The 24,685-nt window shown below is 41.9% G+C and overlaps 1 protein-coding gene across 1 annotated transcript in view; it reads right to left on the reverse strand.

The window, feature by feature from the left end:
• LOC123025692 (fibronectin type III domain-containing protein 3B-like) overlaps positions 1–24,685 on the reverse strand; it is a 246,434-nt gene that overhangs the window by 65,367 nt on the left and 156,382 nt on the right. Inside the window, exons 4-6 of the mRNA XM_044434665.1 lie at positions 16,956–17,032; positions 8,321–8,558; positions 2,503–2,802 (exon numbers count right to left, since the gene is read on the reverse strand). Of these exons, the coding sequence (XP_044290600.1) occupies positions 2,503–2,802; positions 8,321–8,558; positions 16,956–17,032 (615 nt within the window). The remainder of the gene's footprint in view (positions 1–2,502; positions 2,803–8,320; positions 8,559–16,955; positions 17,033–24,685) is intronic.

Below are 24,685 nucleotides of genomic sequence, written 5' to 3' on the forward strand. Positions count from 1 at the left end.
GAGGGAAGGGTTACTGCTCCCTGCCTGTCCACCGCAGCTGTGTCAACAGAAGGACTTAACTGAATTTCACCCATACAGTTCTGTCCAATAGGTCACATCCAATGTTAGCCTGACTTAAGTTCCATTCATTTTCATGGTACTTTAAGCAGGACAAACACTGGATCTCACCCACGGATTTCTTGGGAACCTGTCCATTCATTGAACAAATGGGATACTAGTCCTGGCCCAAGAGTGGAAGGGATACCAAACCGATCAGTCAATAGGCTCCCCTTCCAATTGCTGCACTCATTCCTCAGTCTACCTTAAGGAATTTGACCTGGGCAACCCCATTGCTATGTCTGGGAGCCAGGAAGCTGCTTTGCATCTGCCAGCTAACCTCAAGGCATTCCCTTTCATCACTTCTGAGAGTGAGATGGGTACTGACCTGTAAGATGGGGAAAAAGTGTGCACCACATATGAGTTTCTGTTGAAAGGTATTTTCATTCCAAAAGCATGCCCCTAATTTTGCCCATGCAAACTATGTAGCCTGCAGCACATCCAAAAACATGCTCCACCGTCTATTAACCAGGGTACTGTGAGTGAAGGAAGGGCTGGATGCAGTCCTGGAAAGATGCACACCAACCATGGCCATATTGACCCTTCCCAGACATGTATATTCTCCAGATATTTGTAGACATACACACTTTCTGCTTAACTGTGTATTTCCTTCCTTATTGTCCATAACAGTATCCTTATTATCCATGCATACAGATGGGAGTGAGTTCCGTTGTATACTGCTTTCTAATGCTCTTAGCTTCAACAAATGAACTGAGCCCTAAAGTAAAGGAAACAGTGGCAACTGAGAGGGGATATTGATTGCAATGCAGTTAAAATTTGCCCTGACACCTTGCGATATGCCTGTATGCAACAACGCCCAGAGATGCACTGCACTGCACTGCAGTCCCAAGGATCTTGGCATTGCTTGAAGCTCTCCATTTACATACACCCCACCTGACATAATGATAAATTCCAGGGCCTGTTGCAGCACACAGAACAAAGACTCTGTTTTGAAAATAAGAGATGTAGATCACGTATGCACAAAATGATAAGCCGACATTCTGGAAAATCCTGGCTTAACATTCACAAGTGAATGTGCTGGCGTTTGATGTTTGTGCACTCCTGTCTGCCCCTTCTTCTGGAGGGAAGGGCTTCAGCAACCACAAGGAAAAGGTTCGGCACTACTGCCAAACTGGGACCTGGGTTGTTGCTCTCCTAACAGTGTGAAGCCAGAGTTTTGAGTTGGATCGTGATACCTGGTTCATTTGAGAGTGATAAAAGCAAATACTGCATATAGGCTAATTTGTGCACTGTTATCAGGGGAAAAGTGCCCAGGAGGCAATGAGAAACATAAATAGGGGGCAAAAAAGGGGAGAAAGAAGGTGCAGCAGAAAGGGGTGGTGACATCATCACCCCCCCCCCCCCACTAATGTAATCCTCTCAATTTTAATTGTTGAAACATTGTTGACTAGCTGGCAACTGTGCACAAATTAGCCTATATGCAGTCTTGTCTTATCCTCCCTTTGATCACTGAAGCAGGCAAGGGAATTGACGAGGCAGTCTTACACATATTAGATTGCTCCAAGTGCACACTTGAGCAGCTGTGAAGAACAGACAAAAATATAATTTAAAACATGTGGAATTTTCAGTGGCCCAAAATATAAATGCAATAGAAACTGCAGTATTGTGAGGCTCTGAAAAGTAAACTTTAAAAACAGTGGCAAAACAAACAAACAAAAAACCCAGAAACAAGGTAGATTCTGCTGCAAAGGACACTGGGAAAAATGCCAGATCCAGCTGGGAGACAGAGGGGGAAGGAGGGTGAGAACAATCCATGGTGAGCCTGATCATCCCTCAGGCACATTGTGTGTTGTTCAGTGAATAATCACCCACTATAGGTTATTCACAGGGTTGCTTAGTGTGCTGCTAACTTGCTAATTTACCATTTGGCATACGGACTGAAGACATATGAGGTAGCTACCATGTTGAACCTAAGCAGGTCTGTGTATGGCCCATGGTTGGAAGGAAGACCACCTGGGAACAGCATGTCGCTGATGAAAGAAAGGTGGGATCCAAATCTAGTAAATAAAAAACATTTGTGTCTTTATTTTTGCCTAAAATGTTGATGTGACCATGACAATCGTATTGACTAACAAGTCTAAAATATAAGAACTTTCCCCCTGTCTGGCTTTTGTTCCCTGCTCAGTGAACAGCCGGTAAACCTGAATGACTGTGAAACAGCTCTTTGAAACCATAGTTAAACAAGCCATTTCTTTTCTTTCTTTGCAAACCTCAAAACACAGGAAAACTCAACTGCAGCTTGTGTGCCAGTTGGTTCACGTGGCTCCTGCATGCGCACACTATTCTAATATGTCCCTACAATTTCCTTGTTTTGCCCATGAGCATTTTTTTTTCATAATATGGAAATGTCAGGAAAGAATTGCAAAGCACATCAGCTGACTTTACCATGCAAATCTGGCTCATTCGATTTGGGGCTGCTTCTTGATCGGCGTTCTGTTTTCTTCAAAGCAGGCACTCCTCCACCTCCGAGTCCTCCGCTGTTAGCTCCCCCATTCGCAGCGCCGTTGTGTGTCTTGACAGTACCATTGTACACCGTTGTACAGTTTACCAGATGGGTCTTGTAGATGGATGAAGGAGGGCTGTTCAAACGGTTCTGGCGATCGATCTGCCTGTCTTTGATTTTTTTGTGCTGTGGTTTGTTGTATTGATCTTCCCTTATGTAATTAGACATTCCATATATAATTTCTGAAATTAAAGAGACAGAGATCATTCTGCTGTACAAACCCCATTGGTATTTATTTTCGGTGGAAATGCACACGGTGTCTGGGTTCAGTTTATCAGGCCAAGAATAAGCCAGAGCTTGCTGTGGACTCACCACCTTTCCAGCATGGCTAGAAGTCTCAAAGCTTCCATTTTACACATAAAATACAATTGGTTCTATCATCCAAACTGTAAATTGTGGTCAATCATAACTATGGGTAGTGCAGCCGTTCCCAATCCAGTGCCCTCCAGATGTTGTAGGATTACAATTTCCATCAGGCCCAGCCAGTGATGATGGGATAAGTACTACAAAGCAGTTCACTGGGGAATGTTGTGTTAGTGGAGACAAGCCTGTTTCACACTATGGTTTACACAGCTATCTTATTGACACAAGCCACCATTAAGATTATTCACAGTGTGCGGGGTTTGTGCATAACACTAAACTATGGAAGCTTCTTATTTTGTCCTTGTGGCCATGGAGAAGGAAAATGAATAGTGGCTTATTAGCAACTAGGCTGAGGTTTACTGCACTTGTTCCAGGGTGAGGCTGTCTTGCAGCTTAATCCTGATTGAAGATAATGGGAGTTGTAATCCAACACATCTCCAAACACCACACTGGGGAAAGCTGCATTAAGCTATGGTTTAGTGTCTGTAGTTGACACTGAGGCATGACCTGTACAATGGGCATGATCTAAGAATGCATGGCTGTACCTATTCTCCCAAAACCCAGCAGTTTACTTCAAGAGCTAAGAGCGTCATCCAAGTAGGTTGCAGACACCATATGGAGAAAGATGTGTGAAGAATACTGAAGATACTTTCATAACTTCTGCAGAAACTTCAACAGTTAACTACTGCTGTTGACAGGATTCAAGCACAGTTTCACTGAACACATTCCTTACAACTTACAAGCTGTACATGCTTTGGTTGTTAGTATATGTAGAAGCTCTGGTTTCTATAGGGTATACATTTTATATACATTGGACTAAAAATAACATTGATTGAAGTGATTTTGCAAATGAGTAAACATCTGCTGTAACCTGGAATATTTTGTATTTCAGGTTTTCAAACATAAACAAGAGACCTAGAAACTCACATGGGCACAATTAACATTTTGAAGCATAAGCCAATCTGATCATCTTGTCCATTTTTTTAAAAAAAGGCGTTGGCCATCCTTTAATTTAAAAATGTTCTGCCAAGCAACTATAGCCAAGAACTGCAGGTGACCACAACAGATGTTCTATATTTTTTATAGAGAATTTTTCCAGGACACTGAGGTTTTTGAGAAGGGGATAGGGGACAAGTTTCTTCATTTGGCATAATCAGCCACTCTGATGTGGCCACTTCCCTGTCCTTCATTTACTCCAGTACTAAACATTTCCAATGAAATTCTATTTAGCTTCCCAACACACATACCAATGCAACGGAATTCAAAATTTTACATTGTCCCTCTGCAAATTTCCCAATGTATTTTGCAACCTAGAGTTTTCAGAGAAAACAGAATAAACACCTTTGACCTGCGTGAAGAATTAACCTTTTTTGAGTTGCAGACTTCAGGAATTTTTAAGTATAAATTCTAGGGTCAAAATCATATTCCAAGGTCTATTAAAAACATTACGCACACAGTCCTATGGGCTGGTGTTTAATAGATAGAGGGTTCTGACATCCACTGTCCTAACCCTAATGGTGAGCACCTGCTCCAGGTGGAGTTCCAGAGTCTTGGCACCCTCCCCACCTTCTTTAGTTGTAATCTGGGATAGGTGAGCCAGCTCTGCTACCCTGGGTAGGAATGTGGGTTGACAAGCTGTAGATTTGGCAGAACCATGGCCTTTCCCCTCCCCTCCCTGCCCACTTTGCCAGCCCGTTCTCTCTTCTGCCCTCTTCTGAGCTTGCCAAAGGAACCCCGGGAAAGGTGCCATCTTGAACCTTTTTGCAGTAGCTGGGAGAAGAGGAGCCCAAGGAGGGGAGTCCCCTTGAAAGCCCTAGCGATCTCTACAGTCTCAGAGGGGAAAATCGTACTCGCCTCTTCAGGAAGGCATAAGATTGCTGTCTAAATGTTTAAATCTGCTTGAGTTTGGAACACATCCCAAGACCTAGGAGTTAAAAGCACTATGGAGTAAAACTGGAAAACATGTTTCATGGTTTTATACTTTGTGAAAAAGACAGGTCTCTTACCTTCTAATCTTAAATATGTGTCAAAAAATCATAGTAAGCTGAGCTAAGATAAACTTAGCTTAAATTTACAGTGCAGCACCTGAAAGTGTGGGAGAAGAAGGAGCCTAAACGTCCAAATGTGGTTAAACCTTAGCAGTGCTTCATTTGCTGCTCCACTGCAGTCAGATGGAAAACTAGAGCCGTATATGTAGGTGAACAGTGAACTCCCTCAGCTCTAGAGTGAGTTCTGCTCGCAACTCCCTGAATGAGAGGAGTAAAAAATGCCCTGGACACCCATGAATTGTGGCCCCAAAGTTTCGAACCTCTTGTCTACTCAGTCCTACTGCTGTGAGCATGTCTTGTCTTACCAACTTACTTTGTTGTAATTTACAGTTACAATTCTGATTGCACAATGAGTACAGTCCTGTGTGCAGGTGACAGACACTTAAAAGGTTAAAGTGCCATAGTAATTTAAACATATAAAAGAAAAAAGAAGGTATAACATGCAATATACACACGCATTCAAGTGCTGGTAGCTTTTGCGTACATCCTGTGTCAGTGCAGGTGGTGTTTTCAGTTTTAACCGGTGTAATTAGCATTTTAGGAATTCCTAGTTATGCTTGCTGCTCTAAGTGAAAGAGGTTGTTTAAAACACCATGAAAGCAGCCCTGTTTCCTTGATGCCAGAGCACACAGTGTGGCAGTAAGTGCTATCTTGTCACCCCCACACACTCATGTGCAGGGCATTCTGTACAGGGGGGCACACTTAGGGAGTGTGCTGCAGGTGTTTAAAAGACACATGCAAGTGAAGAATGGACGTATTAGGATTGTTCGGATAGAGACTCCTCCACCACACTCCCCACTCGGAGGAATGTTGAGTGTATTGGATGTCTTCCTGCCCTGCACACTGATACAGACCAATCAAAGTTTCTGCTCAAGGCTAGAGGAAAGATAAGTGCCTGTCCAAGTGGTTTTACTCTTAATTTATACCTTTGGAGGCAATTAAGCTTTGACCTCTTTCCCACAGGGACCAGATAACGCATTTTCAACACTACCTTTTTCTACTTTTGAGAGGGGGCAACATGACTGGCATGATAAGGGGCATCAAGGTGCTGCATCTCCAATCATTAGTGAGTGAACACAGCCTCACAGTTGCTTTGACATTGGCTATCGGCTGCAGGAAGAGGCTTGTTGGATTAAATTTCCTTTGATAAACTTGACCAAATTCAGACACAGCACAAATATAAATGCTAGGCACAGATGCATAGTAATGACTACTGAATGCCCTTACATTAAAGTAAGGATGCACAAATACTATTGCATTTCTATCCTACCTGTGGGTTTCCAAGCGGCAGGTGATTTGCCATGGGATATTAACATATTATTATTATTTCCATTAATATCAGCTTCATCATTATCATTGCCGCCGCCACCACCACCATTATTACACCCTGCATTTTTCCTTCTTGCACGGAATCCAAGGTGGCTTACATGATCCTGCTCAAAACAACCCTGTGAGTCGGGCTAGCCTGAGAGTCACCCACTGAGCTTCATGGCCAGGTGGGGACTTGAACCAGGAGCTCTTGTGGCCCAGTCCAATATTCAACCTGCTACACCACTCTGGCTCTCTGTATGGGTAGAAAACTGGTCTGATCCAGCATGGTGCTTCCTATTTGGGAGGCCTAGAGCCTGAATTAAAACTGAAATCTATCTTCTGCTATGGCTGACTGATTCATTCTCTTGCCCTGAATGTGGAGAGAATTCTCTGAAATGCACAAAACACATCATGTACGTTCTCTCAGCAGTCCATACCAACACTCCAGCCAATAAGTTTATACTACAGTATTATCCCCATGTCACAGCCATGGCCATGGCCCATGGTACAAGCCTTCTACAGGCAGGATGAGAACATTCAATGCATGATACAGAGACCCAAACCAGTATCACTGCTTCATAATATTCACAATGTTCAAATGTTTTGGAGATGAGAAGGATGCCACAGACATTCTATCTAAACTTACTCAGTTACCTGAGTTTTCCATAATGTGGGCAAAGACCATGCTGGTTGGGGATGACAGGCTATATAGCCAAACACATCCACCAGTCTGGAGAATGCTATTCTAGAATGCATCTTAGTGTATTGGTGTGTTGAAAACCACTTCCCCATGGTGGACTTGGACAGTCTTCCTGTATTCAGCTATCTTCTGAATCTTCCACTACCTGGGTACAGATCCATTATCCTGCCATCACAGAGTCAGCTGCTCACTATGATGTTAGGATGCCTCTGTTTTATCAGACTATTCCTTCTAATGCTGAAGCAGTTCAGTGTTTTATCAACTGGGCAGCAAAGGGGTGCAGCCCATAGAGAAGAAAGTTCCTGAATGTTCACCCTTCACACATACAAAGCCACCAGCCCCCCTCGAGCCCTTTATCTGACCCTGCATGAATGTTTCTGTTTGGTTTTGCTCAGGACTTGCCCAGTTCACACATGAGTTCACACAGATAAAAATTTGGTTTGAAATCCATACATGGTTAATTTTGAATGTGATTGACAGATCAAAAATGCATTTGACGGCATGCAGACATTTGAAAAGATGCACGCAATTGATACATATATGTGGGAAAATATGCATGGATTTTCACACAAAGAGAAAAAAGTAATGTTTGTTTGTTTGTTTATTTAATTTTTCGATTTATATCCTGCCTTTTTCCTACAAAGGGCTCAAGGCAGCTCCTCCTCCATCTTATCCCCACAACAACAACCCTGTGACGTAGGTTGGGTTGAGAGTCTGTGACTGGCCCAAAGTCACCCAGTTGGCTCCATGGCCGAGCGGGGACTAGAACCCAGATCATCTGAGTCCCAGTCCCATGCTCTTAACCACACTGGCTCTCCACCACAGGTTGTTTACAACCTGCTATGTACCTGAATCAGAAAAATTGAGCTTGTGCTTTGCTGGTTCTTACATCCTTCAGTCATTCCTACTCTGTGAGCCTTTAACAAGGTCATAACCGGACTGGAGACCAGGGCAGGTTCATTCCTGGTAAGGCCTATGATATAGTCCAAAAGGTTCTTGCAAGTTCGCTCCTTTACTACTTCAAAGCCCAATATTGCTAATCAAGGAAATATGGCAAATATTTAACCATCTTCCTCATCTATTTGTTTTTTCCCTGAGGAGAAAAATCTGTACAAGGGAAAGCATTTCTAAAAATACTATGCCTCTAGTCTCAACGAGCTACATGAACACATCTCTTAAATGTAATATCACTTAATCCTGCTCCAAAAATGATATTGTTGGGAGAAAATATCTGATTGCACACAGGCTAGATTAGAAAACATGCACTGTGGAGCTTACCTTGCTCTCCATAGGGGGATAGATGATGCTGAGGAAAAAATTGGGGTGGCATGTCTCCAGGCCCAGTAACAGGTGGGTAGAAAGCTGTATGAGAATTATGAATGAAATGTGGATGATGGGTAAGGTATGGCGGAAGGTGGTGGGTTGGAGAAATGGCAGAAGGATAGCTGGGCGGGTAACATTCCGGTGACTGAGGTGTGACCACCACCCTTCGAACACCCGTGTTGTCTTCTATTACCTGAAAAGGGAGGAAACAAGGTTAATATAATCCGTAGACAATGCCCCTTAGTTTAGTAACATGCATATACTTTTGTCTCACAAAAGTGGGGGTAGGTGGGAAAATTATCATGCTTAGAAAGAATAACAGCTATGCCTAAATATAACTAGTGCCAACAATTTTTGGTGGTACTGTAGCTCACGGCAGACATTCAGGCAGCCTTACTAATTTTAGCCAGGCATTCTGTAATTGCTTTAACAATGAGATTTTGAATGGAGATCAAAGAATAACTGTAACATATGCAGCAGTGCTCCCTTTAAAGGATGGCTCTTGCATTTCCCATAAACACCCATGTCAACACAGTTCACTGGACTGATCATGAGCCATGTTTTATTTATTTGTGCCTTTGAACATTGCAAAGTGAAATACTTAAAAAGTGAGAATTAAGATCTAGCAAAGGGATAATCTAAACATGACTTTGTGTGCTTAATTACCTTCTTCAGCTTCATGATAAGCCTGCGTTCTGGGAAGAACTGATGCAGTGTTTTTGAACATCATGCTTATATATGCTATCTGATTACTTTTACAGCCTGCAACTGCAGCTAAACAAACCATGGATCTTCTACCCAGGGTTTATTTATTTATTTGTTCTGCCTCCAGGTGTTTTGGCATTCGGCTCCCATCAGCCTTAGGCAGCATAGCCAAAGGTGAGGTGATAAGAGCTTCGGGCCAAAACATCTAAAAGGCCACTCGCCGTCCCCTCAATGATTGAGTTTATTGTTGCGTTATTTCTCTGACTTGTCAGAGGAGAGACAAGCCATTACTCCTGGTCTGGTCATCACACTTAACAAACCACAGATGGGGGGTGCATGGTTTGTTTTGCCACACCTGCCATTCATGACATGTGGTCCACCTACCATGTATTCAAAGACAGAACTTCCATAAGCTTCCATATAGCCTTAAGTGCCTGATCCTGCCTAATCTTGGAAGCTAAGCAAGGTCAGTCCCAGTTCAAATCTTCATGGGTGACTTAAATGTTGTGAACTGTCCAGAGAGCTTTGGTATGGGCAGTACAGAAATATAATGTGATCATCTTAATCATGTAGATGGTGTATGGGGGAGCTGTTTTTAAGCACAAAAACCAGGTGAGGAGTACAGAATTGCTCTGCACCAACATGGCTAACTCCAGTAGCATCTTTTTACTCAGCAGCAGCCCCAACATTGGAAATAATTGGCTGTGAGAAGAAGTGATGGAAGGGAGTTAAGTCAGAGACATTCAGGCTTCAGCTGCCTTCCCCAGGTGAGGGGAAAGACTGGCACCTGCCGAGATCTGTATCTCTCAAAAGGGCGGCTGCTGCCGACCATAAGAATTTTACTCTCTCCCTCTGGGTGGTGAACAAAACTGGGCCTAGAGAGAGTGTGCATGGAGCCAAAGAGTAAGAAAGACAAGCCATAGCCCAGTAGCAGAGTTATGTATTCAGTAGGTCTCAGGCTGAGTCCAAGGTATCTCTAGCTAAAAGGATCAAGTAAGAAGTAAAGAGGAAAAGCCTTTTCTAAGCCTGTGAGCAACCACCAACAGTTAGAGAATGTCAAGCCACATTATATTACTCTGTGAAACCGACTTTTATATTTCCAATAAGAAGGGTGCTCTGAGGGTGCCCTACACTAAATCTGGAGCCTGTGTTGACCCATGCATTTCTTTTTTAAAGAGATCAAGTCTCTCTCACCCCCTCTTTCCATGCATTTGTGCCAGTTGCACACACAATGCCTGTCTAGTGTAGCTAAGAATGACTGTGGTTTGTTAACCATGGATTGTTCAGCAGTCCATGGGAGCAAACAAGCTGCTTACCAAATGCTCTTCTGCTTGTGATGTGCTGAAGAACTCAGGGACCCCATGTCCATGATGTGCAAACCCAGAACCCTGGTTTTTAAGAATGAAGCAGTATTTGCTTTCATGTGCCCAAAACCCCATGGTTAACACATTACAGATTGCTGTGCACAAAGCTGAGTTTCCCACTCCAAGTGCCCTTGAGCTTAGTTTATTCTGCACTTTCCCAATGGAACTAATGTCTCCTCAAAGTGCTTAGATTTGTCTAGATAATGCACAATGATTTTGATAAGTATTGGTATTTTAGTTGACACTGGATATGTTCAGGGGGGAAAATCTCTATGGGCAGATTAAAAGTTTATTGCTGCATTTATAAGGCAAATCTTGTTTTCACTATTAATGTGGGAATTTGGGACTCTGTATGGTTGGCGAGATTTATCTGAGACATCGTAAAAAATATTTTATCTACTCTTACTTCAGGCTGCCTTTTGTGAAAAGGACAAGGTTTTGATTGTGCCACAAACAGGACTGAATTGAAATGAAAACACCTTTCATGAAAAGTTTGAGCAGGTTTAAAAAGTTGTTCCACTTTTTAGCAGTTTTTTGCAATCATCTCTGGATTAGGCAGCACATACAAATGTGGACACAGAATCAGTCACCAATATCTCTGAATATTACTGGATATTTTGAATATTATCAATGCCTTCTAACTTTTGAATTTCAATACAAAATGTTGTGACTTTACCTGTAACCTGTACACATTCAAGCAAGCCAACAGGCTTAAATAAACCACAGTTGCTTAATTCAGAGGCATATTCTGGACACTATGATCTCAATCCGGTGCCTGCTGCCAATTGCCTCCTCCAGGAGAGGCTTGGTTGGTGGGAACAAGGAGAAGAACCTCTCAGTGCTGACCCCCTGGTATGGAACAAGCTCCCCACTGAGACCCATCAGGTGCAATCTTAAATATTTTTTGGCACCTGGTTAAAATTGTCCTCTATCACAGGGGATTTAATTAGTTATTACCTTGTATTTTGGCTTTGTTGGCTGCTTAAACAAATTTTATGATTTAAGCTATTGTACCTTTTTTGTGTTTGTTTTAAATTTGATTTAACATTGTGTATGGTGCTCTTTTTATAAATTTTTATTGTTTGTATTTTATGTGTTGTAAACTGCCCAGAGAGCTTTGGCTATTGGGCAGCACAGAAATTAAAGAAATACATACATAAAATCCTGGAGCAACAGCAGGCCATTGGTTATCTGAGGGGTGACTACCCTTCAAACAATTCACACTGCCAAGATTCAGATAACACAAGCTGTGCACAATTGGGCAATAAGTGCCAATGATTAAAACAAGCCACCATTGCTTGTTCTGCTCATGTGAACTGCATCGAAGTGTGCCTGTTTTTTTCCCTAAGTTAAGTGTATGGCCAAAGTGCTGGATGGGTATTCAACTTTCATAGAATAGGAGAGGCAGTGTTTGGAGGCACAATGAACATCTGAGCTGGGCTAGGGTCTTCTAGTTTCAGCCAAAACAAGTAGCTTGCTTTTGGGGGCTCAGAACTGGTCTGGGCCAAAGGGCATGAGCGACTCTTTGTGCATGAGTTAAGCTTGCTTGTTTAATGCACACACCCCATGCACATAATTCATGGCAATCGATAAAACAAGAGAGTCCATATTTTGTGACTTTGATGGCACGACCAAAGGTTTAACTGAATTTAGACCTTTTTCTAAGGGACTAGCATTGTTTCCTGTACACGTTTAAAATATAGAGTAACTTGCAACTCATGTTGTTGTTGTTCTTATGTATCATCAAGTCATCTCTGACTTACAGCAACCCATGAATGAATGTGCTCCACAGTGTCCTGTTCATGACATTCTTGCTTAGCTGTTCTAAATTCAAGGCAGTGGCTTCCTTTATGGAGTCAATCCATCTCATATTTGGTCTTCCTTTTCTTCCTGCCTTTGATTTTCATAGCATGATAGTCTTCTGCAGGGAGTCTTGCCTTCTCATGATGTGTCCCAAGTATAACAACCTCAGTTTTGTCATTTTTGCTTCTAGGCAAGGTTCTGGCCTGGTTCTGCTCTATAACCCACTTGCTTATCTTTCTGTCAGTCCAGGGTATTTGCAAAGCTTTCCTCCAGCACCATGTTTCCAATGCAATAATTTCCTTCCTCTCAGCTTTCTCTGCTGCCTAACTTTCACACACATACATAGTGATTGGGTATACAATAGTTTAGATCTTTTCTCGTTCCTTCATTGCTGCCCTTCCGAGTCTCAATATTTTTTGAATCTCTTGGCTGCAATCTTCAAGAATAGGGTAGGGCTGTGTATACAGCTAATATGCACATTACAAAATACAAGGAATGCCAGTAAGATTCAGAGTATATCATGATGAAAAGTTGCAGTGGCTCATCATAAAACACTCCATGGTGTACCACATGGGACGTCACCAATTTAGGCCACAACCCCATCTAGATTAGCATCAGTTTATACTGGGGTGGAAAGTATTTTTCTGATGAAGGCAGAATTTCCTTGAAGAAATCTAGTGGTGGGCAGGATCAAAGTCAAAAGTGGGTGGGTCATCCTAGTTCTCTCTCTGCCACTTCTTTTTTCTTGCTACCATTTCTTTCCAACTGCCAAGGAAAGGGCAGCTGGATGTTTCCAGAGGTCTGAACTGATCACTTCGGGGAACCTTTGAGATTGGGCTGCGTCAAGAATGGTTATGCTGCCCTGGCCTATAATAAGCGGCAGCAGCTTCCATGAAGGTTAAAATGAGTGTTTTTCATAATCCCACCTAGAGGAACAGGGATTTAACTCAAGATATTTGGATGGAATGCGTATGCTCTACCCCTGAGCTAAGGTGCTTTCCCTGTGTATGCCAATGCAAGAGAGCACCTCATAAAACCAAAACAAACCAAACCCAACCAAACCAAACCCAACCCAACCCAACCCAACCCAACCAAACCATAGGACATCCATTCTATGGCTATACATCAAACTGACGTGACCATCTCACAAAAACCAAACCCAAAGAACAAAACAACAAAATGCCCATCTTCCCTCTCACACACTCAGAAAAGTGCTTGTCACATTAGAAGAGACACATAGACCAAAAGGGAAGCCCCTCAGTAAAATGGAGTAGTGGAAAAATATATGTAAAGTTAATTCAGAACCACTGAGAGGGCAGACTGGTGACTCCTAGGTCAGTGGTTCTCCTCCTCCATTGCTGCTTTTCTCTTTAGCTTTGGAGGAGCTACCCATGGTGCTGAACTGCATCCTCACAATGGATTCACCCACATGGAGCACCATGTAAGAATGTGACAGAACTGGGCTCCATCCAACAACCCTACAAGGTTAAAGGCATATGCCAGCTTTTTTCTGTTGATGGCCAGTAAAGTCATCACACGGACACAACATCTGACCTCCCTGCTTCTTGCAGATCATTTTCACAGAACCCTGAGCAGTAAATGAAGCAGCACTGATTACTCCAACTTGCCATCAGTGGGCAGCAAAGGTAATACACAAGTGTAATGCTTCATGTCCAAAGGGTTGGCAGAACAAAATGGAAAAACGGATTATATGGCTTTTGCTTAACAGGCCCTGGTATTTCTCCACAGGAGTATCTGTTTTCAGCCCAGCACTCAAGACATAGGCTTTTGAGGGCCGACCAAACCAAAGTCAAAATATGTTTTTGTTCACAAACCGGTATGTTCTTATTTCCTTTACATCCTTGTCATTTCCATGCCAAAACAAACAGAAGGCAAATTAAATAGTCACTCAATAATCCTATTAATTACCAACATCACTGAGCCCAGGCAAGAGCAAACAAGGGAAATGCAGCTATTATAACATCAGCACCAACAAACAACAACAGGAAACTAAACCAAGTGACTACGACGTGCTTCAAACTGTTATTTGGTATGAAGTCATTTGCAAGCAGAACATTCATTTTCCACATGGCAGGAAGTACATTTCAGCTCAACAGGGGAGAAAAGATAATATATAGGTTTTCCTGCCACTACCACTACCAGCTGCTTTATTTAGATGTAAAGGCTTATTTCATTACATTTGCTCTGCTTGGTAATTTAGAACCGCAATAGACAATGGGTGACCTTGGTGCCATACAGGAAAACAGGTCAGACTGCCTGTCCATCTAACCTGATATTGCACTCACTACCCTGATTAGAAGCAGCCCTCCAGGCCCCCAGGCGGAGCTCCTTTACACAGAATTATAGAATAGCAGAGCTGGAAGGGGCCAATAAGGCCATCAGGTCCAACTCGCTGCTCGCAGGACTCCAGGTTAAAGCATCCCTAACAGATGGTTGTCCTGCTGCATCTTGAATGCCTCCAGTGAGGGAAAGCCCATGACCTCCCCAAGTACGGGTTCCAATGCCATTTTGCTCCAATGGTCTGAAAGCGTTTCTTGATGTTCATCTGGAAACTGGCCTACTCTAATTTGAGCTCAGTATTCCCGGTCCTACACTGTGGGATGATCAAGAAGAGATCCTCGCCCTCCCCTGGGTGACAACCTTTCAAGTATTTGAAAAGTGCTACTCTATCTCCTCAGCTTTCTCTTCTCAGAGCTAAACATGCCCCATTGTTCCAATCTCTGCTCTTCTTTCCAGTTCCCTTGGTCACCCTCCTCTGAACATTTTCTATGTTGTCTAAATCTTTCTTAAACTGGATGCAAAACAGCTCAGAACTGGATGCAGTACTCCAAATGAGATCTAACCAGTGCTGCGTAGAGGGAAACTAGTACTTCATGTGATTCAGAAGTGAAACTTACATTAATGGAACTCAAAATAGCACACACCTTTGCAGCCCCATCCTATTGTTGACTTATATTCAGCTTGTGATCTACAACAATTCCATGACCCTTCCCACCTGTAGTATTACCTGTTACTGGATCCTTTTAACTACTGGTGCATATTGAACTTTGCACCATCTATATCAGCATTTCAAAGAGAGATGGAAAACAGGAGTGTACACTGAATCCATTATATGCAGACTTCACTCTTCTGTTTGGACTTCTGTATGTAATGCTTTTGCTATATTTGATGCCTTAGCTATTCTTGAATACATAATACTTAGCATCTGTATAAAGCTCAGAGCACTCTGCTAATCCCATGAGAAATGTTATTATTATTATTTACACGTATATCCCTTCTATTTTCCTGCAAAGAACCGTAGGCAGTTTGCATAATTCTCCTCCTCTCTAATCTAGCCACACAACAACCCTTTGAAGTAGATTAGACTGTGGGGCCATGACTGGCCCAAAGGCATCCAGTGAGCTGCCTGGCTGAGTAGGGACTTGAACCTGGAATTTCTGAGTCTCCGTGTCACCCCATATTACTGAAGGGGTCACAGAAGCCAAGAGTATGTGACATCCTAAGCACTACCTAGTGAGTTCAGGACAGGGAGAGCTGAACAAGAGATTTCTTAGTTTGCAGTTGAACACAGACTCAGGGCAGGCCTCTTGGTCTGACAGTTACTTGGCAGAAAATAATTCAATTTAAATTATGAAAATCAGAGTATTTGTTAATCACATGGTGAACAAATAAATGAATACCTATGTTTGATTGGTAGGCAAGGCTGTAAATGCAGGTTACTATGTGCATAATGGGTTTTAACAGTAACTGTTATTTTTCAGAGAGACATTTAATATTGTATTTACATTAAAATAAAAATCAATTTAAATAATAAAAATGATTAAAATAAAGATCTGATTAAAATATTTTATTTTATCCACCCTGATTATAATTTTTGCAAAATTCTAGGGATCAGTGTGGGGAACAGGTGATAGATGCCACCCATAGAATGCAGGAGGACTTTTCTTACCTCCCATCCTAGATGTGTGAATGATAAATAAGTTCAGGAGCTGCACTGCTTTTAGTCTGCTCACTGCAAGCACCAAAAGTAAAGCAAAACACATGAATATATATTGCCTGGGGCTAAATGTTCTGAAAATTTGCGTAAGTATAATTTGGGGCATCATTTCAATGTTGCTTGAGATGGTTCATAGGATGAAAATAAGACACATATTTTACACTGCGCAGCTGGAGGGTTGTTGGCCATGCTGGACAACACACCTAGGAAGTGAAAGCCGGCATCATATTCCACTCGGGTCTGTCCTGTATCACAGCTGAAATAGGCCATGGTGGCCTATTCTGGCCATGTGAACTCGTTCCCTGCATCCCTGCATTGACTTGTTTCAATGTATTACATCTATGAAATGCAGACATTAAAAAAAAACCCTAATGGTTGTTTGCTGATGGTCCATACATCTAAGGTTGCACATTGCACCACAGAAGCCCTACCTTATTTTTGCATATTGTTCCTTCATCTTCTATTTAAGGTGATGGCAAAGAGCTGCTCAGAACAGTGACGTCCCTCCTCTTGACAAGTTGTAAATCCTACACTTCCTTCTGAGCTGTCAGTAGTTACTGCTAACATCCTTCCTCTTAAGCCACAAGGTCCGGAAGCCCAGTGTTTGCTTGTTTCAAGAAGGAAAACATAACAGGATTCTGTGGAACTCTGGTAGTACCCATACAGCCCTGTTGGTACCCAAATTGCTGAAGGAGCATACCTGTGATATATACCCTGGAGGCACGTGTATAGGAGGAATGGATCCATTGGGCGACATCATGGGAACCTCTGCAGGTCCTGTTGGGACAAAATAGAGGGATATCAATTTATTCATATGTACTGTGTGGAACGTCTTTATGACATTTGCAGAACCAGTTCTAACATATAATATTGCATGTTTTGTTTGGGCTTGGAATTAAAGGACCATGTTATCGAAGAAATTAAACCTTATGCTCATTTGATATGCTTGGACCTGCTGCGGTTGTTTTACATGTGCAGCAGAAGTTCCTGGAATGCCCACATGATCACACGATGCTGCAGGGGCACATGGGCATTCCAATACTGAGATACTCTGAGAAGAGACATGCTGCTGAGATCAAGCAAAAGGTCTTTTTGAAATACTAAATAGATAAAAAGCCATCAAAAACTTTATACACTAAATAAGCTAAATGTAGGGCCCACCCATCATGAAAATTTCTTCAAAATTCTCCTCCCAAGTCATTTGCAGTGTTTATTGATTTATTTAACAATCACCTTTCTTATAACAGCTTACATTATTGCAGAAACATGTACAATTACAAGTATACACACAGAAAGCAATAATAGCAGCAATAGCTAATTGTTTTTTAAGTGAAAATGTAGACTGGGAAACGCAACTCTTTGTTTTGCTCCCAACCTGCAAGAATTGCAAAGAAAAAAAAAAAAAAGACACACAGACACCAGAAACAAAGGGACAGAAATATTCAGAATTGGCCTTTAAAATTAACCTAAAGCAACCTAGTAAGTTCATGGCTGATACAAGTTTCAAACAAGGAACTTCCCAATCCATAGCACGATTTCTTAGCCACTATAATGCATCAGCTCTTAATGGTATTGAGTGAACCATGGACTAACATTCACTTAAGTTTAGCCAGATGAACTATCAGGAAAACATGCAGAGAGTCACACTGAATAATACTGACTGGGCAGTCTGGAGCCCACCAATTTTATGTAATATTCAGCATAAAATTTTTGGCCTTGGGGAAATATATGGTTGCTGCTAATTTTAGAGGAATATATATATATTCTGAAAAAAGTGCTGGACATGAATTTTGCATTTGTTCCCACTGAGCAAACAGCGACTATCCATTTAATAAGCAAAGTGAATTGCCATTCACAAGTGTTGCGAGTTCCTAGCTTGCCGGCCTAGATAAACTTTCCCTTTGTGAGAGCCGAGTCAAGTTTCCAATCGCACTCAATTTTACATATGTGAAGAGCTATCTCAGGAACATGTGAAGACCACAAAACTCATTAGATCAGCAATTCATAGTAACCAAGGAATGTGGTTATATAAGCAAGAGACTTAAAGTTTCCACTCAAAACTCCAATCTTGGATGTGAGAGTTCCTTTCTGAAGTATCAGATATAAATAAAGCAATGCATGTGTCATAAGCATTAGGATCCACAGCTATATAAATCTAGGTGAAATGGAAAATAAGAAACCATACAGGGAACAATTTAAAGGTACTGTAGGCCTTTTTTCTATAAAACTTCTAACCACGCGTCCCAAGTCTTCCAAGCTTCCAAGCCAGAGCAAAGCTTCACCACCCAACCAAAAATACTTTATTAAGGTCAGAGATTTCTATAAAATTATTGGTTTTCCAGTAATTGTTGCCAAAATGCCATAGTTACTTCATGGGAAAAAGCCTCTCCATGAACTCAGCTTTTTAAGAATATGGAAACAAACAAGAGCTTTGAGGAAATCATATATCTTTGGAAATCATCTATTTTCCTAATTCAACAACTATTTGTTCAATTAATTTTTAATTATTATTTTTTGTTCAGTCGTAAATTTGTACCCAACTCTTCATGACCCAATGGACAACATTCCTCCAGGTTGTCCTGTCCTCCACCATCCCCCAGAGTACATCCAAACCCACCCCCACCCCTCCAGTGACCCCATCCCACCAGCTCAACCTCAGCCATCCCCTTCTCCTTTTGCCTTCAATCATTCCCAGCATCAGGATCTTTTCCAATGAGTCCTTCCTTCAATTTTAAGGAAGGACTCAATTTTATACATGCATTTAAAAAATTCATTTTAAAGGACTAATTAAAAATCCATAATTATATGGTGGACATGATCTAGCCAAAGCGATCTAGCCAAAGTGATTCCCAGCTCTGTATCAGCTACTCTGACTTCCCCAAAGATGCAGTTTGAATGAACATGGGAAAATACAGAACTTGCAAAAACTATAGAAGTCATGCAGCTTAAAAAACAAAAACAAAACTTCTTACAGAATGTTGCTTATGGTCCTGATCTCTTTCACAAGCAGCAGCTCTTCAAGAGTGTCTACACTGATCAAAGTCAGAAACAGCTTGAGCACCTGTGGTGAATCCCATCTAGGCAAGTAATTGCACATTGGAAGATAATTCATCTGTCCCCCCATCCTTCCCCCTTCTTCAAGTCAGTGATGTGCCATTAAAGAATCTCTAATGTAGGAATGTCTAGGCAGATAGGCCAGTAATTTTCATAGGTGTTTTTTCAGGACTGGTACTAAAATTGAGACAAAGTGGACTGAATATACATAGATGCCAACCATGAAATACTGTGTATCAGTTTAAAGCTCTGTCAGACTGAAATGAGTGATGACTATATGCCATCAAGTCAACTCCAACTTCTGGTGACCCTATGAATGAGAGCCCTCCAGATTGTCCTATCCATGACAGCCCATGTAAATTCTAGACTGTGGCTTCCTTTATGGATTCAATCCTTCTCATATTTGGTCTTTCTTTCCTGCTTCTGCCTTCAACAGCCCCTAACATGACTGTTTTCTCAAGGGAGTTTGGCCTTCTCATGATGTGCCCAACGTATGACAGCCAGTTTTATTTTTTTACTTCTGGAGAAAGATTTGGCTTCATCTGAACCAGGAACCACTTGTTTGTCTTTCTGTCCATCCAGCATACTCGCAAAGCAATCCTCCAGCACTGTTTTGAACATATAATTTTCCTCTTGTCAGCTTTCTTCACTCTCCAGCTTTCATACCCAGACATCATGATAATAATTACTAAGCTCCATTACATGCAATGAAACTAAAACCCTGCATTCACATGTAAAGCTAGACCATGGTTTAGTGCCATGTGGATGAACCTCTGCATGCCTGAGCAAGCTTCAAGTCTGCCTAAGGCTCAAATATGGCAGGAGGAAACCTTAATCGGGATTTAGTTTACTTTCCCGGCTTGTCATAACAGATATAGATCAAATATCAGTCAGTTTTTAAATAAGGCAGCAACAAACCCCAACCTATTTAGCAGCTTGTTTATCAAACTTTTTAAAATCGCAGTTCATGGTCCAGAAATTGGGAAAGCAAAAATAATTCCTGGTTACATCATCTTCCTGACTGCATGGGGGAATAAAAGGGGGGAGGGAAAGTGTGCACATCCTGAACTTCACTAGGACCTACAGAAAGTCAGACAAGTAGCATCCAATCCTGGCTTTAGGTTTAAGGTATCCCTGGCCAACATTAGTCCGGCTGAACTAGTTCCACTGGTTTCAGTAGGATTCAAGTCATGATCCTTAGCTTGATTGGAAATACAGCATTTAATTCATCAGCTCCTCAGAAGCTGTACTGAGCTAAATTAACTTTACTTAAAACAAATACCCAGCAAGCTCAACACACATTTCATTCATATCTGTATTACGAACAGTTTGTCACAATAGGTACCACAGATGTCAACATTTCCCAGAAATTAACAAAGAGGCACCAAATATTTCAAAAACATTTCTTCACTTTCACTTCAAACAGGTGCTATCTGGTTCTGACACCCAAATTCTCCTTGATTAGAACCTGTTCAAAAAACATCTGTCAGTTGGTCTATAAACAAAAGCCACCTTTCAGCTGCTGAAATTGAATTTTTACACAGCAGACTCGGCTGTCTGTAAATGCTTTGAATTTAATAAGAAAGATTGTGTTTTATCATCAAATGTGTACTGCACAAGCAGACTTTTAACCTCAGGTGTGACCCTCAGACTGTGAAAGTCATTTGGTTAAATTGTTTTAAAGAATCTTAGACAGGTGAATGATTTACTGCTCTTTGGCATTTTCTTCACTATCTTGATTACAGGACTGAGAAAATGACTTTAACATACATTTCATTTTGGTCTCTCACTGCCATTATTAATACAACTTGAAGTGGTAACTACTTATGGTACGTAGTGACCATCTCCCACATGGGATATCTCCTTGGAGCATTTGCAAGCCTGATCTTGGAAACAGGGCCTGCAGAAACTAGTGCTAAAATAGCAGCCAGGAACTTTGCAGCTCCATTGCTAAAAAAAGCTATATTGTACGTGTGCCCTGTTGATTTTGAGGGATTTCTCCCCATGCTTCATCAGAAATGGTTCAAGGTGGTCTACAAACAAGCAGGAGCCACTTAAAACAATACATTCAGTGCCCTGAATTCACACAGTCCCATACTTGGGGTGATTCTCACAAAATAGTCTGCAAGCTACTTCTGTCTTCTCCCTCTCCTGTTATGCACTGGCATCCAGAATGTACAGCTCTGGCACCTGCATTCCACCATTCCACTCCTGGGGAAATGGGCTACAAGTTATTCAGTGCATGCACCAAGAGTTGTCTGCAGCAGGATGGGGACCAACAATTGTGCCCATTAAATCACACAGCCATAGCCTACTTGTATGGCCATCACATTCACCAGATGCCTACGCATCAAGTAGCCCACAACAGAGGGAGTGCAGGCTTTCCTTCTCCCAGCTCACCATCCTGAATCAATAGCTCAATTTGGCAGGTAGGGTATACTTTGCCATCTCCTAGCCAAGGCTACCCATTTAATCTGAAACAACCTCCTTTGTGCAATTACTTAAAGTTTTACAGAAACAGCTCCATGGGACGTTCTGATATTTGTGCAGAAAAGCCCATTTTGCAAGTTAAAACGTGTTGGGGAGAAGTGATTCTTCCATGCTTGGCACTGCAGTCTGAGCCTGTTAAAATTCCCTCTTCTAAATGGACAGATTGACTCTGTTACTGAAGGAGAAAGAAGACACTGACTTCTATCAAACTTGGGACCTTTTTTATGACCGGCTGGAGAAACGGGACTTGGCTTAGATTTAAAGATGTTTTTAAATTTTTATAAATGGATTTGAATATGATTATAGAATGTTAAAAAGATATGTTGTAGAGGGCTGACCCAGTACGTCCGATGTATTTGATGATTGATGTTTTTAGTTTTTAGTTTAAAATCTTCATAAAAATCTTTATAAAAAAAATCCCTCTTCTACAAAGCTCTGTGAATCTCTTCCCTCTTCCTAGATCAGCTCAGGGCCAAGGGTCTAACATCAATGGCTACTAGTCCAAATGGCTACATATTATGCCCACTGTCAGAGGCAGGATGCATCTCAGGTTTCCTTGCTGGAGGGCGCTGCTGGATTCGGTCTTTTGAGCTTCCCATTGAGGCATCTGGTTCCCACTGTGCAAACAGAATGCTGGATTTAGTGGGCCACCGCAGCTTCCCTTATGCTGTTGCATTTGCCATTCTGTTTTTCCAGCTAGATGTCACTGGGCACTTACAAACTGGATAACGAAGGAAGAATAAGATCCCTGGTTGTCCCTAACACATAATGTCGGGGTTTGTGAATGCACATACATTTGCACATGCACAGCACCTATGCACATGGAGGTTCCAGTCAATAGCCATGGGCAGACATAATCTTACATGGATTTAGTTCGTTCATCCCTCCCTCCTTCCCTCCCTCCCTCCCTCTCCCTCTCCCTTATAGCCCTCAGTGTAATGGGCATGGCTAGTAGCCACTCTAAGAAGGATAAATTATATAATACCATTATAAAACATTTCACACATTTAGAATTATTAGAGAATGAATCAACAAATCAATTATTCCTGTGACTCTGACAATGCCCTTATTAGCATGGCACTGTAAGAACACAGCCTGGCTGAATCAACGCATGGATTAAATCCAACCATCACAACCACGTCCTCAAAGTTTCCATCACTTTCCAGAAGTAATCTCAGTTCTGCCACAATGAAACTGGTCATATCCCATGACTATTTTTCAGTTCACTTCTAGAATGAAGTAATGTCTTGTTTCAGGAAATTCTGCCTGATTAAGCAGCCTCTTAGCTTTAATCCCCAACTCCTCTGTTTTTGAACTAATTACTGCAACAAAGACTCGGTTTTTTGGCAGGGACCAGATTATTTTCTTGTCTATGCATGAGCTTTTATACAAAGATTAATGGCATTTCTTTCATTTATTATTTCTAATACCATATAGGAAGCATATAGCACTTTGGGTATTTGTTTATTGCCTTGAATAGCCAATGTTCCTTTCCACAACGATACTTGAGCCCAGGGGAGGGGCAACTTGTGACCCTTCAGGTTTTAGCTTACAGCACTTCAGATGTTTTGCCTTAGCCAGTGCAGCCAATGGATCATGTGATATGTATGCTAAAACTGGAGGACCAGACATTGCTCATTCCTTTTGCCAGGTTTTTCTCCCCATTCATGCAGAGTTTAGAAAAAAACAGAAGTAGAACTGGAAGGTGCTTATAAGGCCATCAAGTCCAACCCCTGCTCCACTTCCACATCTGAACACCCATCCAGATGCAGGCCATGCCTTTCTGGCTTAGCAAAGGTGACTCGGCATGCTAGTTTGATGTACGGCCATGCAGACATTTCTGCCGGCACTTATTTTTAATAGTCCTTTCTAATGCCTGCCGATTTTGCATTCTAAATTAGCATTTTTGCTCCTTTTAACTTCCCATATCCAAAAATACTTTCACTCACTGAGACTTAGCACAGAATACAGTTAAAACCGCCTTTAGGTCTTCTGTTGGCTATATCGGTATGTTTTACAGCATATGGAACAAAGCCCGAAAATAGAATTTGCCCTTATACAACTGGTTAAACTTTTTTTGGCCATCTGCTGTTTTGTTTAAAAAAGACCTACCCTGCATAGAGGCACAGAAGTAATTGCAGTAGTTTTGAAAGTTAACTTTCACAGGATGCTTAAATAAAAGTGCTGAGAAGCTCAATCCCTGCACAATCCAGGAAAACGCAGTAAAAAGACTCCAGGTTGCCCGTTTCACATCTATATTTGGCAGTCATCTAACAGCGACATAAGAAACCATTGGAACACCAGGCCCATTTCCCAGCTGTGCACAGAGGAACCCCAGGATGCTTATCCGTGAGTCTTTGATCAGAAGTTCCATGAGAGCCAAGCAGCTGAGAAGCTTGCTCTGATCTGCCACTGCCAAATAACCCGAGCCCTTCAGACAGAAGTTGTGGTCAAGAGCATCAGCTATCAGCTTTGGCTGATTTGCCAACTGTGCCTCTTCCTGGAAAAGAATGACCTGAAAACAGTAGTACATGTACTGGTAACTCCTAGGCTCAGCTCCTGAAATGCACTCTTTACAGGGCTGCCCTTGTGCCTACTCCAGAAATTGCACCTAGTATAAAATATGGCAGCCAGGTTGGCCTCTGGGACATCATGGAGAGACCATACTTCAGCAGTATTAAAGTCTCTCCACTGGCTGCCAGACATACTAGAAGGTGTTGGTAATTGTCTTTAAACTCCTTCATGACTCAGGTCCAAAATACCTTCAGGAGCACCTTTGCCCATAGATTTCACTTCACCTGCTAAGGTCCTCCGGGGATAATCTTCTGCAGTTGGCTTCTGCAAGACTAATGTCAAAGACCCAGAAGACTTTCCCAGTGGCTGCCC

This window comes from Varanus komodoensis, unplaced genomic scaffold, assembly GCF_004798865.1.
Source record: "Varanus komodoensis strain SLA01 unplaced genomic scaffold, ASM479886v1 scaffold28, whole genome shotgun sequence".
Classification (NCBI taxonomy): domain Eukaryota; kingdom Metazoa; phylum Chordata; class Lepidosauria; order Squamata; family Varanidae; genus Varanus; species Varanus komodoensis.